Raw genomic sequence first — 17,803 nt, 5'->3', positions numbered from 1 at the left:
CTTTGGGGGACTGTATTTCTTGGAGATGGTCCATGGAACACCTGGATCCAAATCACCAGGGGTGCTTTTAAAAAATTCAACTCTTGGCGTTCCTGTCGTGGTGCAGTGGAAACCAATCTGACTAGGAACCGTGGGGATGCGGGTTTGACCCCTGGCCTCGCTCAGTGGGTTAAGGATCTGGCATTGCCGTGAGCTGTAGTGTAGGTCTCAGACATGTCTCGGATCTGGCATTGCCGTGGGCTCTGGTATAGGCCAGCAGCTCTAGCTCCGACTCAACCCCTAGCCTGGGAACTGCCATATGCCATGGGTGTGGCTCTAAAAAAGCAAAAAAAAAAAAAAAAAAAAAAAAAACAAACAACTCTCTAGGCCCAACCAGTAGAGTGAATCAGAAACTCTGGGAAAGGGACCAAGAGTCAGTCCTCTCAAAATAAGTATCCCAGGTGATCCTTACATTCACTGAAATCTACTTCAGTAACTTGCTACAGGTTACATCAACTTTCAGCTACATCTAGAATAGCAGTACATTCATTATTGCTATAGGTTACCTCCACTTTGAGCTAGGAGGTAGGGGACAGTCTGGGGAATAAGACTACCCAAATACCAATTCTATGGCTTCCCTTGTCATTCAGCTACTTAAATATTTAATTTATATAACATGTGAGTGAGACTTTAAAGGTGAATGGGAACTTTGAAAAAGAATATGTTGATTTAATAAACTAAGAAAAATGCTTATAACAAAAGATTTTATGCGTATGATAATTCAAGGCTGATTCAGTGAATGACAAAGCCATTATTTTAACTCCCCCAAGTAATATTCTCTGGATAACTTATTGTAAAAAAACAAAACAAAACAAAAAAAAAGCACAGCTTTTTCCCTTTGCTTTTTCTTTTTGGCCATGCTTGCAGTATGTGGAAGTTCCTGGACCAGGGATTGAACCTGAGTCGTAGCAGTGACAATACTGGATCCTTACCCGTTGAGCCACCAGGGAACTCCTCCCTTTGCTTTTTTAATTAGTTAATTATGCCTATTTTAATTATTTAATTTAAATAATTTAACAATTAAGGCATTCAGACCTTGGTACTAATGGTCATAGCAAAACACTTCAGACCCTATCTTCTCTCCAAACGTCTATAAACTATTAATTTATCTGAAAATACAGCTATCCATTTGCAGCAAATGGCAAAGTGAAACAGTCATTCTCAAAGACAGTGGTTTTCAACTGAAGGTGCACATTAGACTTACCTGGAGAAATTTTAAAACATGACCTATAGCAATATCTTATCCATCTAAATAGAGATCTCTGGAGGGAGTGTCCAACCATTTTTTCTTAAGTTCCCCAGTGACTCTACCGTGAAGAGATCTATTCCTTTAGGCACTTCTCAGGCAGTACAACCTCTGACTTAATAAATGAAGTTCAGCTAAGAACAAAAATCAGTGGAGAGACTGCCTGAAGTCAGTGCAGTTCATTCATTTCTAGTCTGCCATCTTTAGCTAAGCCAAGTTGGTAGAATAAGAGTGGTGTTTTAGGACAGGATGGTAATGTTCCCACGGACTTTCTTTTTCTGAATTTTCTTGTGGATAATGCTGTTTGCTTACGTTAGGCATATAAAGAACGCCATGTGTAATATTAAAGGACATATGTGAAAATAGACCTGGAAATGTATTTATCTATTCTATGGATATTGTTGACGACTTTAATTACACAACATGATGCTATCTTTCAGAAGATACTTGGGAACAAATTTTTCTCAACTTATTAGGAATTCTAAATGTTCAAGGGACACCTGAATTATGTAACTCATCAAGTTTTATTTAATAAGTTGCTAGAAAGTTTAGGAGTTCCTGTTGTAGTTCAGTAGGTTAAGAATCTGACTAGTATCCATGAGGATAAGGGTTTGATCCCTGACCTTGCTCAGTGGGTTAAGGATCCAGCATTGCTGCTAAGCTGTGGCATAGGTGGCAAATGTGGTTTGGATCTGGCATTGCTGTGGTGTAGCCCAGCAGCTGCAGGTCCAATTTGACTCCTGGCCTGGGAACTTCCATATGCTGTAGGTGTAGCCCTAGAAAGAAAAAAAAAAAAAAAAAAAAAAAAAAAAAAAAGAAGAAGAAAAAGTTGAGATCCAAATTCTCTCCATAAGCAAGTGTAATAAGAATTATTCTTGTATAAATTTTTCCATTTTTACTTTTGTTTTCTTTTTCTTTCCCACCTCCCTATAATTTATCATTTTGATCTACCTTATATCTACCTAATATCATTTTGATCTGTTTTTCTGCATTCATGAGTCACTGTAGAACTGTTTAGGAACAATATTAGGCATACATAATATTAAAAACATGTAGCTCATGGAGCTAATAATCAAATGTTGTACCACAAAAGATGGCTTTAGCGCAAATCAACTAATTTCCTCAATATAAGAAAACTTGAACAGCATCAAAGTCAACCTATAACATATGTGTCTTGGGGATGGGATTAATTCTGGTGTTGAAATACAAATATGTAAGCTACAGTGAACAGGTACACATACATCAGAATAGTGCTGTTGTGATTCTACATTTACATATTTACCACTAATGTGGTGAAAGGGGCATAAAGGAGTGGGCAGAGGGAGGAAAAGCATTCTTCACTTGAGAAGGAAACAAATATTTCAATCAGATTAATTTATTATCAATTATGGGGGAAAAAAACTAGGTTAAGTTAGACAGTTAAAATAACATAGCTGGAAGACATGTTTTTTTGGGTTTTTTTGCCTTTTTTTTTGTTTGTTTTGCAAAGCACTCAGTATTGTTTTGTGATTAGTCAATTAAATCTAATATGCCACTGCTAAAATGCCTGAATTACAAGTAAGCTCTGAAGGAAGAGTTCTGGAGTCAGATTATCATAAAAAGAAATATTATCAGGTTCTTAGTAAACTGCATTGATGGATTATGAAAAAGATGTTTTAAAAAGTAATTTGTAGTCACTTTAAGAGATGGATATTCCTATGAATACATGGGAATTTGGAGTAAGGTTATTCTTTAAAAAGAAAACTGTTAGGAGTTCCTGTTGTGGTACAGTGGAAATGAATCTGACTAGGAACCATGAGGTTATGGGTTCGATCCCTGGCCTCGCTCAAAGGATTAAAGATCTGGTGTTGCCATGAGTTGTGGTGTAGATTGCAGACGCAGCTCGGATCCCACATTGCTGTGGCTGTGGTGTAGGCTGGCAGCTATAGCTCCAATTAGACCCCTAGCCTGGGAACCTCCATATGCTGTGGATGTGACCCTAAAAGGCAAAAAGAAAAGAAAACTGTTAGCAGGATTCATTTGTATATGTAATTTGAGACACAGGTTTCCTCTTAGCTATGATCACCTTTTATTAAAGTATTTACCTTCTGATTGATATACAGGCAAAACCCCTCTTTGAATTTTAAAAGAGAACCTGGTTTTACACATGTATATAAACTATTAGGCTGGTTTTTAATTTATATTAGCTACATAATAAAATACTCTTCTTAATTTTAATACAATACATTTCTTTTGGATGAAGACATTGAATAGGTTTCACTATATCTGTGGTTTGTGTAATTATTACAAAAGTTGTATACAAAACCCTGCAAATATGCAAAAATCGCAAAATACACTCTGACAGCTAATGCTCTGAAAACACTTTATTACACAAATTACATTCAGATTCTGAAAATAGTGATCTAACAGTGTAACCATCTAAAAATAAGACATCCCCAAAACACATCAACTGAAGAAGAAAAATTAAAAAAAAATTTAAATAGAGACTTTCTTTTTCTTTCCCTCATTGCAATATAATGTTAGTGATTTTAAAAAAATAGAAGGAGATTTAGCAGCTTTGTCGTCATGTAGCACAAAGTTTCTCTTTACTGCCACAGGCTGAGAATGCTGAACAGGAAAGGCACCAAAGAAAGACATTGGCAATGGAAGTGCTGTTGGGAAAATACTGTGTTCAAGCAGAGAATGGGGTTATTTACAAACTACAGAAAAGTCTCAAAAATGCAGATGAGCAAACCTTCCATCATTAACTTACTAGTGTGATGGAAGAAGAGGACTGCTTCTCTATCCTATGTTCCTATAAAGACAATGGCACTGTTCTGAACTTTTAGGAAACTCCTCAACTAGAAACCAAAGCCAACTAAACCAAAATGAAGTAAAATGTGTACAGTCCCACACAGACTAGTACAGTTTACAGTTAAATACACAAAACTCTAAACGTGCTAAAGGGAAAGGAATCTGGCATTCTTGGTAAATCTCATCAACCTAAGTCAAAGCCTTGATCTCAGGAGGAAGGTGCGGGTGTGGGCAGTGGTGCGGAATACTCCTCTTCGGATTCACTCCCATCATCCTCGTCTTTCTCCTGGTCGCTTCCCTCGGTGCTAAGGCGGTCAAACCCTTTCCGGCTATAGCCTTTCCGGCTTGCGAAGAAATTGCCGAGATTCAAGCCTCCGCTCCCCTTTCCTGAAGAAAGCAAACAGTGACAGAGGATTGAGCTAACGTTTGCATAAGTGATTCTCAGTTTCCTTGTAAATCCTTAAATGGTAAAGCTAGTTGGGGATGGGAAAGGGTAGATCTCAGCAAAAACAAAACAAAACAAAACAAAACAAAACAAAACACACACCAAAAAACAAAGAAACAAAACAGTGACATGCAGGAATACTTATCCTACAGAGTCAGAAAGATACTACTCCATGGACTTCTTAAAATAAAAAGGACAAAACCCAAAGCTCCTCAGGATTATAATGTGTTTCTGCAGGATTATTTCAGATTTACTTTTCACCCCCTGCCTTTCCCAGGCTCTCTGGAATGGGCATTCCCTCAAGCAGCTCTTGAAAAGGTCATCTTCACCATGACAAGCACTGACAAGCTGACAGGAGTGACAAAAAATTCATGGAAGACAAATGAAGCCAGATAAAGAGGCAAGAGAAGAGAATTCGATAATACAGAACGGCAATGGGGAGGGGGGGGAATGAGGCTGAGGAATGTGCTGCCTGCCAGAGCCCACTCTGGTTAGTTCCTGGTTTGCATTTTGCATTTACCACTCGGGGAGGCTATGCTGCATACAAGGATTTGAACTTCCCGAGAGAAAATAAGAACTATCTCCTTGCTTTTTAAAAGACATGAGCTTGGTGACTTTGAATTGAATGTGAAGGATTCTAAAAGGTCACAGGCATACCTCTAAGTCTTCCCAGTACTCTTCCTGAACTTGCCTCAAGTTTGTGTTCAGAATCTGCTAGAAAAAAGACAATACATTTCAAAATGAGCCCCAGTCACCCTCCTTAATCCGTGGGCTCAACTTTCAACACAAAATCAGGAATTAATTCATAAGTGATTAATAGTAAGGCCTGGCTCTTGTCCATATGTATTCTTGGACTTATAAGGTGAAAAAGGCAGTGTATTATTGGAATGGAGACAAGGGCCAGAGCAAGGCTCTGCAAGGCTTTGTAATCTCAATAAAGTACTTCTCTGAGCCTCAGTTTTCTTTTCTGAGAAAAGAGGGATTAACGACCATCCCTTCCTCTCTGCAAGGTTTAGATGGGATAGTGCATGTGACATGCTGAGAACAGTGTCTGGCACATACACAGTAAATGCTTAATAAATATGAGTTACCTACATTAGGACAAAATTCAGTTACCAACAATTTGTAAAAATTTGGAAGCTTTGGTTATTACAGTTTAGAAATATTGGTCTGAGGCTTTTATTAAGAACAGTACATGTCCTGCTTGAGGAAGCTTTGGATCCATGTTCATCATTTCCCCTTTATATAGACTGAAGGCCAACAACCTGAAACCCTGATGTTCTCAGCTGTTTGGCGACCCAAGTTATCCCCGTAGGGGTTCCCATCTCCTTGAAGGATCAACTTTCTTTCCTTATGGGGAGACTGAACTCTGGCCAGACTTCATTTCTCCTCTTGCTGTGTATCTCCTGCATTCTCTGCCCTGTGTCCACCACTCCTCTAAGGGTTATGATCAGGAAAACCCCTAAGGCTCAGGGTTCTGCTATGAAGTCTCCGACCAGCAGTGGAGGCAGCATCAAAAAAAGCTCCAGGGAGAGGACAGAGCAAAGGAAGAAGAGTAGGTGAGGAGAGAAATAGGCAAGAAGGGAAGAAGGATCTTATGAGACTGTCAGAAAGCCAACAAACAGACTATAAATTCCACAAGGATGCAGGACAGTCCTTAGTCATTTTGCATCCCCTGTGCCTGCACAGTGCCTGATTTGGAGCTGACATGCCGTAAGAGTATGCTGAATAAGTGGAAGGTCTTTCTCGAGGGTTACTAAAAACCCTCAGACTGGATAAGATCTGTCAAGAACAAATGTGGAAAAAAGGTGAGGGGCTGATCTACTTTTTAGACTTAACTGTATTGGACTGAACTATATGAAACTATAATTTTTCTAAATTAGACATGATTGAATAATGGTAATTTCATATGGTTCGACCTGGGCGCATTTGTCTTCCCAACACACTCCCATAAACTCAGTATTCTGTTACCAGTGCCATGTCACCTGTGCCAACAGCATACAGGAGAGACTCCCCAGCCACCCCTCCTTCCAGTGCGGGTTGATTACAACCACCCCTGCTACCTGCCCCCAGGCCCCTTGTGTTCCTGATACTCTGTGCATTGATCACTGCACTTACCAGTGATAATACCTCTATTAATACCTTTATGCATCATTTCTTTACGTGTTTTTTTTTTAAATGTGTCATCTGTTCTATGAGCTCCATTTATTTATTCAGTCACTTTCTGAATGACTATTTATCAAACCCCTAGTGCCCTGAATTGTTATTTGTGCTGGGGATACATCAGTAAACAAATAAACATACAAGATTCTTGCTCTTTTGAAGCCTCCATCTCACTCTATGAAGACAATGACCATGTTTTTTACTTATTGTTGCCCTGCTCATCACAGTTCCATACCCATGACAGGGAGCTCCATTGCAGTTCTTTTGGGGAAGGGTTAACTGTAATTATGCAGAGCTTTACTGATTGCAGATGAAAGGCAAATGAAAGTCTTAGAGAAATCCTCTTTCACGACTTTATAAATCGAATCTTCTGGTTTTATTTCTGTATCCTTTTCTGTGTCAGGGCTTTGCCATGGGCACTGAATCCCTGCCATGGACGCCTTTGATCGGAAATAGGATCAAACGCTGTTTGTTTGTTTGTTTGTTTGTTTGTTTGTTTTTTTCTCTCTCTCTCTTTTTCTTTATTTTTAGGGCTGTACCCATGGCATATAGAAGTTCTCAGGCTAGGGGTCAAATTGGAGCTGCAGCTGCCAGACTACACCACAGCCAAAGCAACATCAGATCTGAGCCACATCTGTGATCTACACCACAGCTCACAGCAATGCTGGATCCTTAACCCACTGAGTAAGGCCAGTGATTGAACCCTCATCCTCACGGATACTAGCTGGGTTCTTAACCTGCTGAGCCACAACAGGAACTCTGGGTCAGATGGTGTTCTTGATCAAGGACTGCCTCCCACCCGGGTCCATGGATTCCTTCCCAGAAGCAGCTGTAGCCTCTTGCCTCAGGACCTGGCAACCCAGTCAAGGGACTGTTCCTGAGAGGTGAGAATCACATGTTGGATTCTTTCTTTCTTTATGTGGGTACCTTGAAAGGAACTCAGTTTCTTGGTCTTATACTATGATCATGATTTGATAAAATACTGACACCATTATTGGATCCTCTCTGGTTAGGAAAGGCTGATGGCCTAAACTATGACTATTTTAAAACTATCACAGTTTCTTATAGAAATAGTTGGTTTCCTGAGAAAGCTGAGTTTTAAGACACATATCTTTTATGACTTCATATTACTTTTATTACTTTATTACCAATGATTATTCCTCATAAAAACTGGTAGTATTATATTAATTGAGCACTTACTACATGCCAGGTACTGTGATAAATGCTTTATGTACATTATTTCATTTAATCCTCACACACCCTTGTGAGTATTTTATCCCACTTTATAGATGAAAAACTGTGGCTTAGAGAGATTAAGTAACTTGCCCAAGGTCATGAAGCTAGTAGGTAGAGCCAGGTCCAGGTAGAAAATACAACTTCCAAAAAACAGACCCAGGGATTTTGAGGACTGGGCCTGTTTCTAGTAGCAGGAATCTCCTCCTTTCTGACCCTTCAGCTATTTTATACTGATTCTACTTTTCTATGCAGTTTCATATGGAGATTTTAATTGGGTATAAGTCAGTTACTAAAAGGTAATATTAAAGGTTAGATTTTGATTCAACTATCCAGATTTCTGAAGCTCCAGATATATTTCCCACTGTGATATTAATTATAGACAATATTTGGAACATAGACAATAACATTGAAAAAGGTAGAGAGCACTTAAAACACTGAAAAAATCACAACCGAACTTTGAGGATAATCAGGCCAAACATTCTTTAGAGGTAGGTTCCAAGTTCAAGGGGCTCATTTTACTTGCCTCCAAAGGCCCTTGATTTTTTCCACCGAATAAATAAGGCAATGGCCAGCAGGACAACCACCGGAATAACCAGCAGGGTTGTAATGAGAACAACGGGCACTCCTGAGCCTGGCTCTTTGATCAGTTTCTGTTTCTCTTGCATCTTCTGCAATTCTGAGGAGGTGGGTTTGTTCTCCATTTTGGTTTCAACAACTGCCTCGGATTCTTCAGGGAAAGAAGAGTTTACAATATTCAACGGACTCAAAGGCTCCAAACCACCCCCCCGACAGTCCCCTCCCCAATCAAATCAACAGTTGCTCACGAAGAACTTGTTGAGCTCAGTGCAAGTGGGGTTCATGTTTCAATATCTTCATCTACCAAGCTGGCAATTGTGATTGGCAAATTCCCACTGAATGGTTTTCACCTTTACATTGGTTTTCTTTGGTTCTACTCATTATTTTCTTTTCATACTTCTACAAAAGTTATATCCTCCTTTTGCATTTTTTTTTTTTAAAGTTAAAATGAACAGGCAGCATAGTGTAGGGGACAGAATTGGTGTACATACTGAAGTCAAATGAATCTGGGCTTAAATCCCATTTCTCCTATATAGCCAGCTAGTGTAACTTTGGGCAAGTTACTTAAATGATCTGGGCCTTAGTAACCTCTTCTGTATAAATGTGGTGATGATAACAACCTGCTTCATGAAATCATTGAGTATAAATGTTTATCATAAAAAGGGTGCTTAATAAGAATTTGTTTGTGTCTTTAGTTTATGAACCTCTTTCATGTTCAATGAATTATTGGTACCTCAATGCATAGTTGCACACATTACTTCTAGAATTAAAACCTGGAAAAAGGAACCGCGTCCTTTCCAGGTTCTTTCTACAGTTTTAGCAAACTCTAAGTTCACACAGATGCATGTATATCCATTTGCTGTAGATAAAAATAACTTGCACAACTATTCTGTGATACTGGCAGGTACTGGGTAGATAGCAGCCCTAAAGTACTACTTGGGAAACTAATACAATAAAACCACATATGCAGGCATGGCATATGGAGGTTCCCAGGCTAGGGTTCCAATCGGAGTTGCAGCTGCTGGCCTATGCCAGAGCCACAGCAATGCGGGATCCGAGCTGTGTCTGTGACCTATAACACAGCTCAAGGCAACACTGGATCCTCAACCCACTGAGCAAGGCCAGGGATTGAACCTGCAACCTCATGGTTCCTAGTCGGATTCGTTAACTGCTGAGCCACGATGGGAACTCCACCAACATTTTTGTTCCAGGGCAAAAAGTGCTTGTCAGTAATTCTATACATAACAATAATAGAAAAATACAGGACTAGGAATTTCTTCTACATGAGTGTGATATGAATGTCACTCAGTAGTATCGCCTGGGTAGAATCTCTACAAATGCCAAACAGTTCTATTTATTTATTTTATAATATTATCTTACCCCTTTCAACCTTGAGCCGGCTATATTTTCTTATCTGCCTATATAAAATCCCTAAACTCCCTCTTGGTTCTTGCTTCTTTTCATCTCTTTTCCACCTGCTTTTATGAGAAAGGAAAACAAGTAAGCCTAGGGTTAAGTCTGAATATCTCGGAGACTTATTTGTAAAGCAACTAATAACTGAATCACTTTGCTACTTAAACATTAGGAACACCTCTAGTGAGTTCTTAACTACACATGACCATGTCAAAACCCTGCAAACGGTAGAGAATGTATAAATATAAAGTGATCCTAAGAACGGGAGAAAATAATTTGACTGGGATTCCAAATGAACCCAGTGGTTTTACCAGTAGCTAAATTCCATGTCCCCAATTCTAATCGTATATAGCAATGATATACTTATTTGTACATATGCATATGAACGTATGTATGTATATATACACACACACAGTCCTTATAGGCCATAAGTCTCTTGAAGTCAGGTACACAGCTTCATTTCATTAAACCTGCTACAGTGTCTTACACATAGATGGCTGTCAGTAAATGTTGGGGCTGAATGGCACCAAGATTAGAGCTTATGGAGCAACTAATCTTTTCAGGTCCCAGAATATTCACTCACCAAAGATACTTTTCACTTCTTCAGCTTAGAGCCCATTAAGAAAGGCCTTTTCCAGTGTGCTGGATGTTATTTTTCTGCTTGCCTGAGGTTAACATACTTCCAAAAGTGACTGACTGATTTTTTTTTTTCCCTCTCCAAACATCTCTGGCCCACTTGTTGTAGATTTATTATATCCCCAATCACTTTACATCACTTGGAATCAGTGAATTTGAGCTCCTTATTACTATACCATTTGTCAGAAAAAGCAGTGGCAACATGTAGGTTTAAAGGCTCAGGTACATAGTAGCAGTTATGGGTAAGTTACCATATTATATTATATTATGTTATGTTATGTTATGTTATGTTATGTTATGTTATATTATGTTATATTATATTTTTGCCTGCTAATTTTTAAGTGTAATCAAGAACCATAAAAGAATTCAACACAAATAGCCTTGGGCTTCACAGTCCACAAGAGGAATCTGACCAACCTTTGATTTCCTGGACCTCAATGCCAGCCTTTTTAACTGATCGATGTTCCATTTCTGTAACACAGCATAGCAAGGAGAGAGAAAATGAGAATCTCCAAAAAGAACATTTGAAAACCTAATTCTGATATTAATTTTTCTCAGAAAATATTTCCTCAACTTGTCAAATACATTATATTAGAAAAGGGTTGGATACAAATCACTCATTAGGTTCCAGGTCCATGAATTCTGGATAAAATCTTCAACTGAAATAATATTTCTAAAGTCTTCATATTTAAAATGAGATTTTCTGTGTTTGGGTTTATAATACTGTATTATTTCTGAAATATCAAGTAGTTCTGTTTTCATGTGGACATCTTAGACTACTGGTTCTGCCATGTTTGATTATCAGTCTTCTAGTTGACATGAATTGATCTGACTAGTTAAATATGAGCATATAAATAACAAGACATCTGCTTCGTCTCCAATGGCAGTTTTACTGTTCCCAAAGTACTGTTTTCCAGATTTATTATTTGGTGGCATTCTGGACTACACAGAAGGCTTTTCCTCCTTTGAAACTGAATGCTATATTGCACTGCTTCAAGCCACATCCTCACGGACACTATGTCAGATTCTTAAGCCTTTGAACCACAGCAGGAACTCCTCTAACCCTTCTTCTTTCTATAGATCTTGAGTGGGGTCTGGCCATGTGCACTTTGTAAACCTTCCCTAAGTGACTTGGACATGCATCTCTGTTTAGTACCAACCACTAGAGTGGAATAAAGAATCTTAGACTGGAATCTTAATAACTTCAAGTATCATATTCTTATCTGTAAAATGAAGATACTAGATAGATTTCTGAAATTTTTCTCTATCTTGAAAACTATTTATTCATTTTTCATTCTGAAAAGCCTAGGTTCAGTCATGTGATTGGGAATTATCCACCTCTTTTTGCTTTCCTGTTTGCCCATATTCTTCTCACATTCTTCTGTGAGAAGGCAGGCAGGAGGACAGCCACATGTGCAAGGGGAATGTGTGGCTCCTGCTGGAGCAGAATAGTCCATGGGTCTCCTCTGTGCACTCAACCCTAACTGGGTCCTCAATACAAAAGTTACTCAAAGGACAACTAAGAAGACAACAGTGACCAAATTTACTTGGGCTCCAAGAAGAAATTTTTGGACTCATCAATTTATTTTTCTTTGTTATAACCTGTACTTTTCCTTATTATAATTTGCATTTTCCTTTTATAAGTAGTATTTCTTATCTTCATCAAGTTCACAAGTCTTTATTATTTATTTAAAACTGCCCACTACAGTCCCTGGTAACCTCAAATTTATCATCCTTAATTCTTTCCCTTAACCCCATCTTCTCCTATGGTTTGGGCCCGGCCATATTTTTATTTATTTATTTATTGGCCATGCCTGCAGTATGTGGAAGTTTCTGGGTCAGGGATGGAACATGCACCACAGCAGTAACCAGAGCCACAGAGGTGACAAACACTGGATCCTTAACCTGCTGCGCCACCAGGGAACTCCAGGGCCTGTCATATTTTTAAAGCATCTCTGGACATTGAGGTTTGTAGCCTACTAAGTATCAATACTGTTCGATTTAGAAAACTTTGGTTTTTAGTATGATATCAGAAGGCAGGTCTCGGTATATGTTTCAAAAATTAGAAATAATGTCCAAATTGCAATTAGAAATCCCTAAACTAGCTGGCCTGATCCTGACGGAGAAACTCTTCTGTTCCCAGACATACTGTGTGAATTACATGGGAATATGGTTTAGGATTTGAAACATGCTGAAGTCTAAAGGGAAAATGGAGAGTGCTTCCTGTTTGGGATGATAGGTGTCCACGGATGCTGGCCTTCCTAAATGCTCAGCAGGTACTGAGAGCTGAAGAACCACATGAGAAGTCACTCTCTCTGTTCTGCCAGAGCCATCTCCTCCCTCTGGAACTAAGTTGGAATTAACATTGGCTTTCGATGTAACAGACATTACTTCAGGCAGCAGGAATTTCCTGTGGAATATCTGTTGAAACAAGGGGATAACTGCAAGAAAAAAAAAGTTTCTCTCCACTTTAAAAAAAAAATGATCACCAAAATGTCTACCAAATAGGTCTTTTAACAACTGCTAATCACATCTTGATTTTCTATTCCACTCTAGCAATAAAATGAGAAGGATATACAATTTTTTTCGCATGTTTTTAAGCAACAAAACTGAGGGAAAACATGGACAACAGCTCTGTAAAAGCCTTACTCTCAGTCAAGGTGAACTTCCACACGGTGTTGGTGTGAGCGTCTCCAACAAACACGGTCCCATCTTCAGACGCAGTGATGTCATGAGGCATGTCAAAGTGCTGCCAAAATGAGAAGCACAGAGCAGGGTGGTAAGCCTACACTTCAGCTCTTTATGAAAGGGCAGAAAAACCCAGCAAAGCACACAACAAAACAATAAGCATGTTGCTCAAACCAAAGAACCAATGACGCCCATCAAAGCAGCTCTAAGCTAAAAAGGGTCATCCATTCATGCACTGGGCACTGCCTTGGCCAGACACATTGCTATGCACTGGAAATGCTGAGGGACCCTCACCACCGACTTCCATGTCTTTTAAAAAGTGAATATTTACAGGTAGATTATGGTTTTGTAGTGTTGTTTAGTTGGTGTCACACTTTTGCTTCATGTTTCATCCATCTTAAATCACTGTCAAATTTGCCTATTTTGATTTATATAACTAAGAACCGGGTATTAAGTTTTGTTATTATTCCCGTAAAGCTATCATCTGCTGCCTTAAGAACTATTTTTAATTACTGATAAGAGGAATCATTTCAAAGCTTCAGGACATTCAGATTATTTCTGAAACGCATACTATGAGATAGGCAGTAATGTGGGGTTTTCTACTCTGCAGCCCATTGTTTACAATCTTTTCAGTTCAGCAAAGGAAACAAACTGTTTCCTCCAGCATTTCCTTGCTTTTGTACCTACTTCAGAAACACTAGTATTTAAATATATTTTTTCCTCATGACACATTTCCATTTCAAATTGTTGCCATCTCAATCACAAGGACCCAGGAGACAGGGGGCACTTTACATTGCTTCCTCAAGGTCACCGAGCTAGTTCCTGGAAGAGCAGCCTTCAAATCCTTAAAAGTGCTGTGCTGCTGCCATTTCCATCTGCCTACTGAAGCTTGCAAAGGTGCCACGTGCCCTGCCAGTTGGCAGGATGTGGATGATTTTTTCACCTTTGAGGCTAGGAGGTCTTCCTGAGTGTACCTGTCTCAAAAATAGGATCACTGAGTATGAATAGGAACATTATTCCAACTGCGGGCTTATCAGCCAGCATCTGCCCACGTTGCTTTGCTGAGTATGAAGGGCGCTAATGAGGTAAACTCCTGTTCTTAATTCCCTTTAGGAGGGGCAGAATACAGGCTTTGGAAAAAATATGCTGCTTTAAAAATCAGCAATAATTTGTCACATTGAAAAGAAAAACGAGACAGCCATGCCGAGGAGGCTCAATTCTTCAGACTACCAAATGGCAAATGTTCAGGAAAAGGACAGAGAGCCAGAAATCAAAACGCTGCCTGGTCGGAATCTCCCAAGCCAGTCATCAAATATTCATCCTTATTTTGGTTAGTTAATAGGTGGCAACAAACATGCAAATTAAGGGAGGGGAGTTCCTTTTCTATACCAAAATATGTTTTTAGAAACTGCTTTGCAAAACATAGGGTTGTAACGTACTTCACAGTTTCTGATGGGAAAAATGCTATAATGGGTGGGGGAATTAAGGTGAGGGGGTCATGTGTGAAGTATTAATTGATAAGGATGTCACTTTAAATAAATCACAATACACCATCAGTTTAAGGCTACAATAACAATAAACCTCTATCTGTGGTTCTCAAACGGATCCAAGGAGACAAGCGTTTAGTTGGAAATACCGTAGGGTTGCACGAAGGGTTCAGGGGGAAGCTTAATGAATAGGACTTGGGGACATCTATTCCTATTGCAATCAATGTACGCTCGACTCTAATCTTTTAAATGAATTATTCTACTGCTCTGTGTCATTTGAAACAGAAAATTATATTGTAAGGTTTAGGATTAAGTTTTAAGATTTCAGAATTGAAGAGACCTAAAGATCTTTGAGGAGTTCCTGTCGTGACTCAAGGGTTAACGAACCCAACTAGTATTCATGAGGATGTGGGTTCAATCCCTGGCCTCGCTCGGTGGATTAAGGATCCGGTGTTGCCGTGAGCTGTGGTGTAGGTCACAGACACGGCTCGTATCTGATGTTACTGTGGCTGTGGCGCAGGCTGGCAACTACAGCTCCAATTGGACCCCTACTCTGGAAACCTCCATATGCTGCAGGTGTGGCCCTAAAAAGACATAAGACAAGTAAAGAAATAAAAATCTTTGACTGCAGGCTTTGAACTCTTGTCTTGAGGTACCTCTCTCTAGCAAAGTTAAAGTGGCCAGACAAAAGCATGATTGCGTCCTCCTGCGACTCTGGTGACAGAGCCCAGGGAAATCTGCCATCAAAATCTTACAGTGTATCTTAAAAATGCATAAGGAAATGTGTTCTCCATATCCTGTGCTTGCTTTAACATAAAATAATGTTTAAACTCACTTAATATTAAGTAAAGTTGTTCTCTAAAAAGTTGTACCAATTTGGAAAGTTCAGCTTAAAACACATGCATGCTGGAATCATAGGGTACCATTTTAAACCAGACTTCAGCTTAAATATTATTTAATCTAAAACTGTCCATGATGTTGAAGATGGGTTCAGTGTTTCTTCTACTCCTTCCCCTTTAATAGCTTTAAAATTTTCCAGAAAAAGTTTTTTAGACTCTACACACACACACACACACACACACACACACACAGACACCCTTCCCAAGATCTCTGCAGGGAGAGGCTGATACATATAAATTTTAAGGAAGATACCCTTCTCTGGGTAATTTTAACTTTTCCTAAAAATAAACATCCCACTCACCAACCTGGTCAGGGGGCAAAAAAAAAAAAAAGTTGTACCAATTTATGTTATGGTTTAATAGATCCACTGGTCACAGAAGATTAAAAAGTTAAACATATTTCAGGGTCAAAAAGACCTGCATTTAAGATGCAGGTGTGCTACTTACTGTGTAGTTTTGAATAAGTAATTTCACTTGTGTGAATCTTAACCTCAAAACTGTCAAATACAGTAATTTTAATCTCCATTGTTAAGGTGGAGAAGTAACATGAAATTGGGTTTATTATTCCCTTCTTTCTTCCTCTTTCTTTCCTTTCTTTCTTCTTCCTTCCTTTCTCTCTCTTTTTCTCTCTCTCTTTGTGGTGGGGATTATTCCCTTCCTTTTCCACATGAGTGACCTTGCAGAAGAACTAAGACAAAAACAAAAAACAAAAACCAAAAACCAAAAGGCCATCCCAGGGAATTCCTGTCATGCCTCAGTGGTTAAGGAACCCCACTAGTATCCATGAGGACACAGATTTGATCCCCGGCCTTGTTCAGTTGATTAAGGATCTGGCATTGCCATGAACTGTGGTGTAGGTCACAGACACAGCTCAGATACTGCGTTGCTATGGCTGTGGCATAAGCCAGCAGCACCAGCTCCAAATTGACCCCTAGCCTGGGAACCTCCATATTGCCACATGTGCGGCCCTAAAAAGACAAAAGACAAAAATAATAATGATAAAAAAAGCCATCCCAAAGGGGTGTGTGTAAAAGCAGAAGACAGGGAGGGTAAGTCTTTGCTGTGATTATGGGAGGAGGAACATTGGGGGCAACTATGTATCTTTTGCCCTCACAGTTTTGGGACACCTTTTGATAGAATCATCTTCTTTATTGTCCTACAGTCTGAGTTTCCCAGCACAGAAATAAAGAAAGAAGAACATACATTAAGACATAAACACTTCTAAAGATGCAATGGAAGAGGGAGCGCTGAAGTACATGAGGAGATCAGGAGAGGACAAACACAAACAGTGGCACAGACATATTATGTAAAACTTGACTTTTGACTTCAAGGAAAAATCACTTCTTAACACAGGAGTCAACACATATTACTCTCTCCTTACGCACACTTAATTTTTGCAATGACAATCTAATTAAACAAAAATTCTGGGAGATTCATAAGATTTCAGTTATGGATGGATTCAGTTTCAGGATTTCAGTTTACTGAGTCAACACAATACATTTCTCTATTTTTTTTTTTTTTTTTTTGTCTTTTTGCTATTTCTTGGGCCACTCCCGCGGCACATGGAGGTTCCCAGGCTAGGGGTTGAATCGGAGCTGTAGCCACCAGCCTATGCCAGAGCCACAGCAACGCGGGATCCGAGCCGCGTCTGCAACCTACACCACAGCTCACCGCAACGCCGGATCATTAACCCACTGAGCAAGGGCAGGGACCGAACCCACAACCTCATGGTTCCTAGTTGGATTCGTTAACCACTGCGCCACTACAGGAACTCCCATTTCTCTATTTTGGTGTAATATCAAGTCTTGTTTATTGAAAGGAAAAGCAAATTTCATCTTGGAGTTAGACTCTCTTTTCAAGTTTGCCATATTGACCCATATATTGTGACTTATTCATTGTTGAATGTCTGATGAATACTGATATTTAGACACAAGGCTTTTTGAAATTTTCATTCAGGGCTGCTCACATTTTTATGAGAGTAAGGCTCATTTAGAATCCAGCTTCTAGCTTAGCACTTAGCATTGATATCTAGATGCATATGTGAATTAAAAATAAATATCCTGATTGACACAGTACATTCTTATTAAAAGAACAATCAAGCAAACACTGTGTTAATACAAAATGAAGAGAGAAAAGGAAGTGAAGTATCTCACTTTATCAATAGATATGAAGATGCTCCAAG

General features: G+C 39.2%; 1 protein-coding gene across 19 annotated transcripts in view; it reads right to left on the bottom strand.

Annotated features, from left to right (window-relative positions):
• PAM (peptidylglycine alpha-amidating monooxygenase) overlaps positions 3,337–17,803 on the bottom strand; it is a 280,270-nt gene continuing 265,803 nt past the window's right edge. For 4 of the 19 annotated variants that reach the window (XM_021084557.1, XM_021084567.1, XM_021084559.1 and 1 more), the window contains 4 exons: positions 13,197–13,296; positions 10,965–11,018; positions 8,446–8,649; positions 3,340–4,465 (listed from right to left, as the gene is read on the bottom strand). In XM_021084557.1, the coding sequence (XP_020940216.1) occupies positions 4,287–4,465; positions 8,446–8,649; positions 10,965–11,018; positions 13,197–13,296 (537 nt within the window). In that variant the 3' untranslated portion in view covers positions 3,340–4,286. Of the gene's footprint in view, positions 4,466–5,180; positions 5,238–8,445; positions 8,650–10,964; positions 11,019–13,196; positions 13,297–17,803 lie in introns of all 19 variants that reach the window. The other 15 variants (XM_021084562.1, XM_021084569.1, XM_021084563.1 and 12 more) reach the window with 8 other exon arrangements.

This window comes from Sus scrofa, chromosome 2, assembly GCF_000003025.6.
Source record: "Sus scrofa isolate TJ Tabasco breed Duroc chromosome 2, Sscrofa11.1, whole genome shotgun sequence".
NCBI classification, from domain to species: domain Eukaryota; kingdom Metazoa; phylum Chordata; class Mammalia; order Artiodactyla; family Suidae; genus Sus; species Sus scrofa.
Note: the sequence above shows the minus strand (reverse complement) of the source record. Positions and strands in the feature narration are given on the sequence as shown.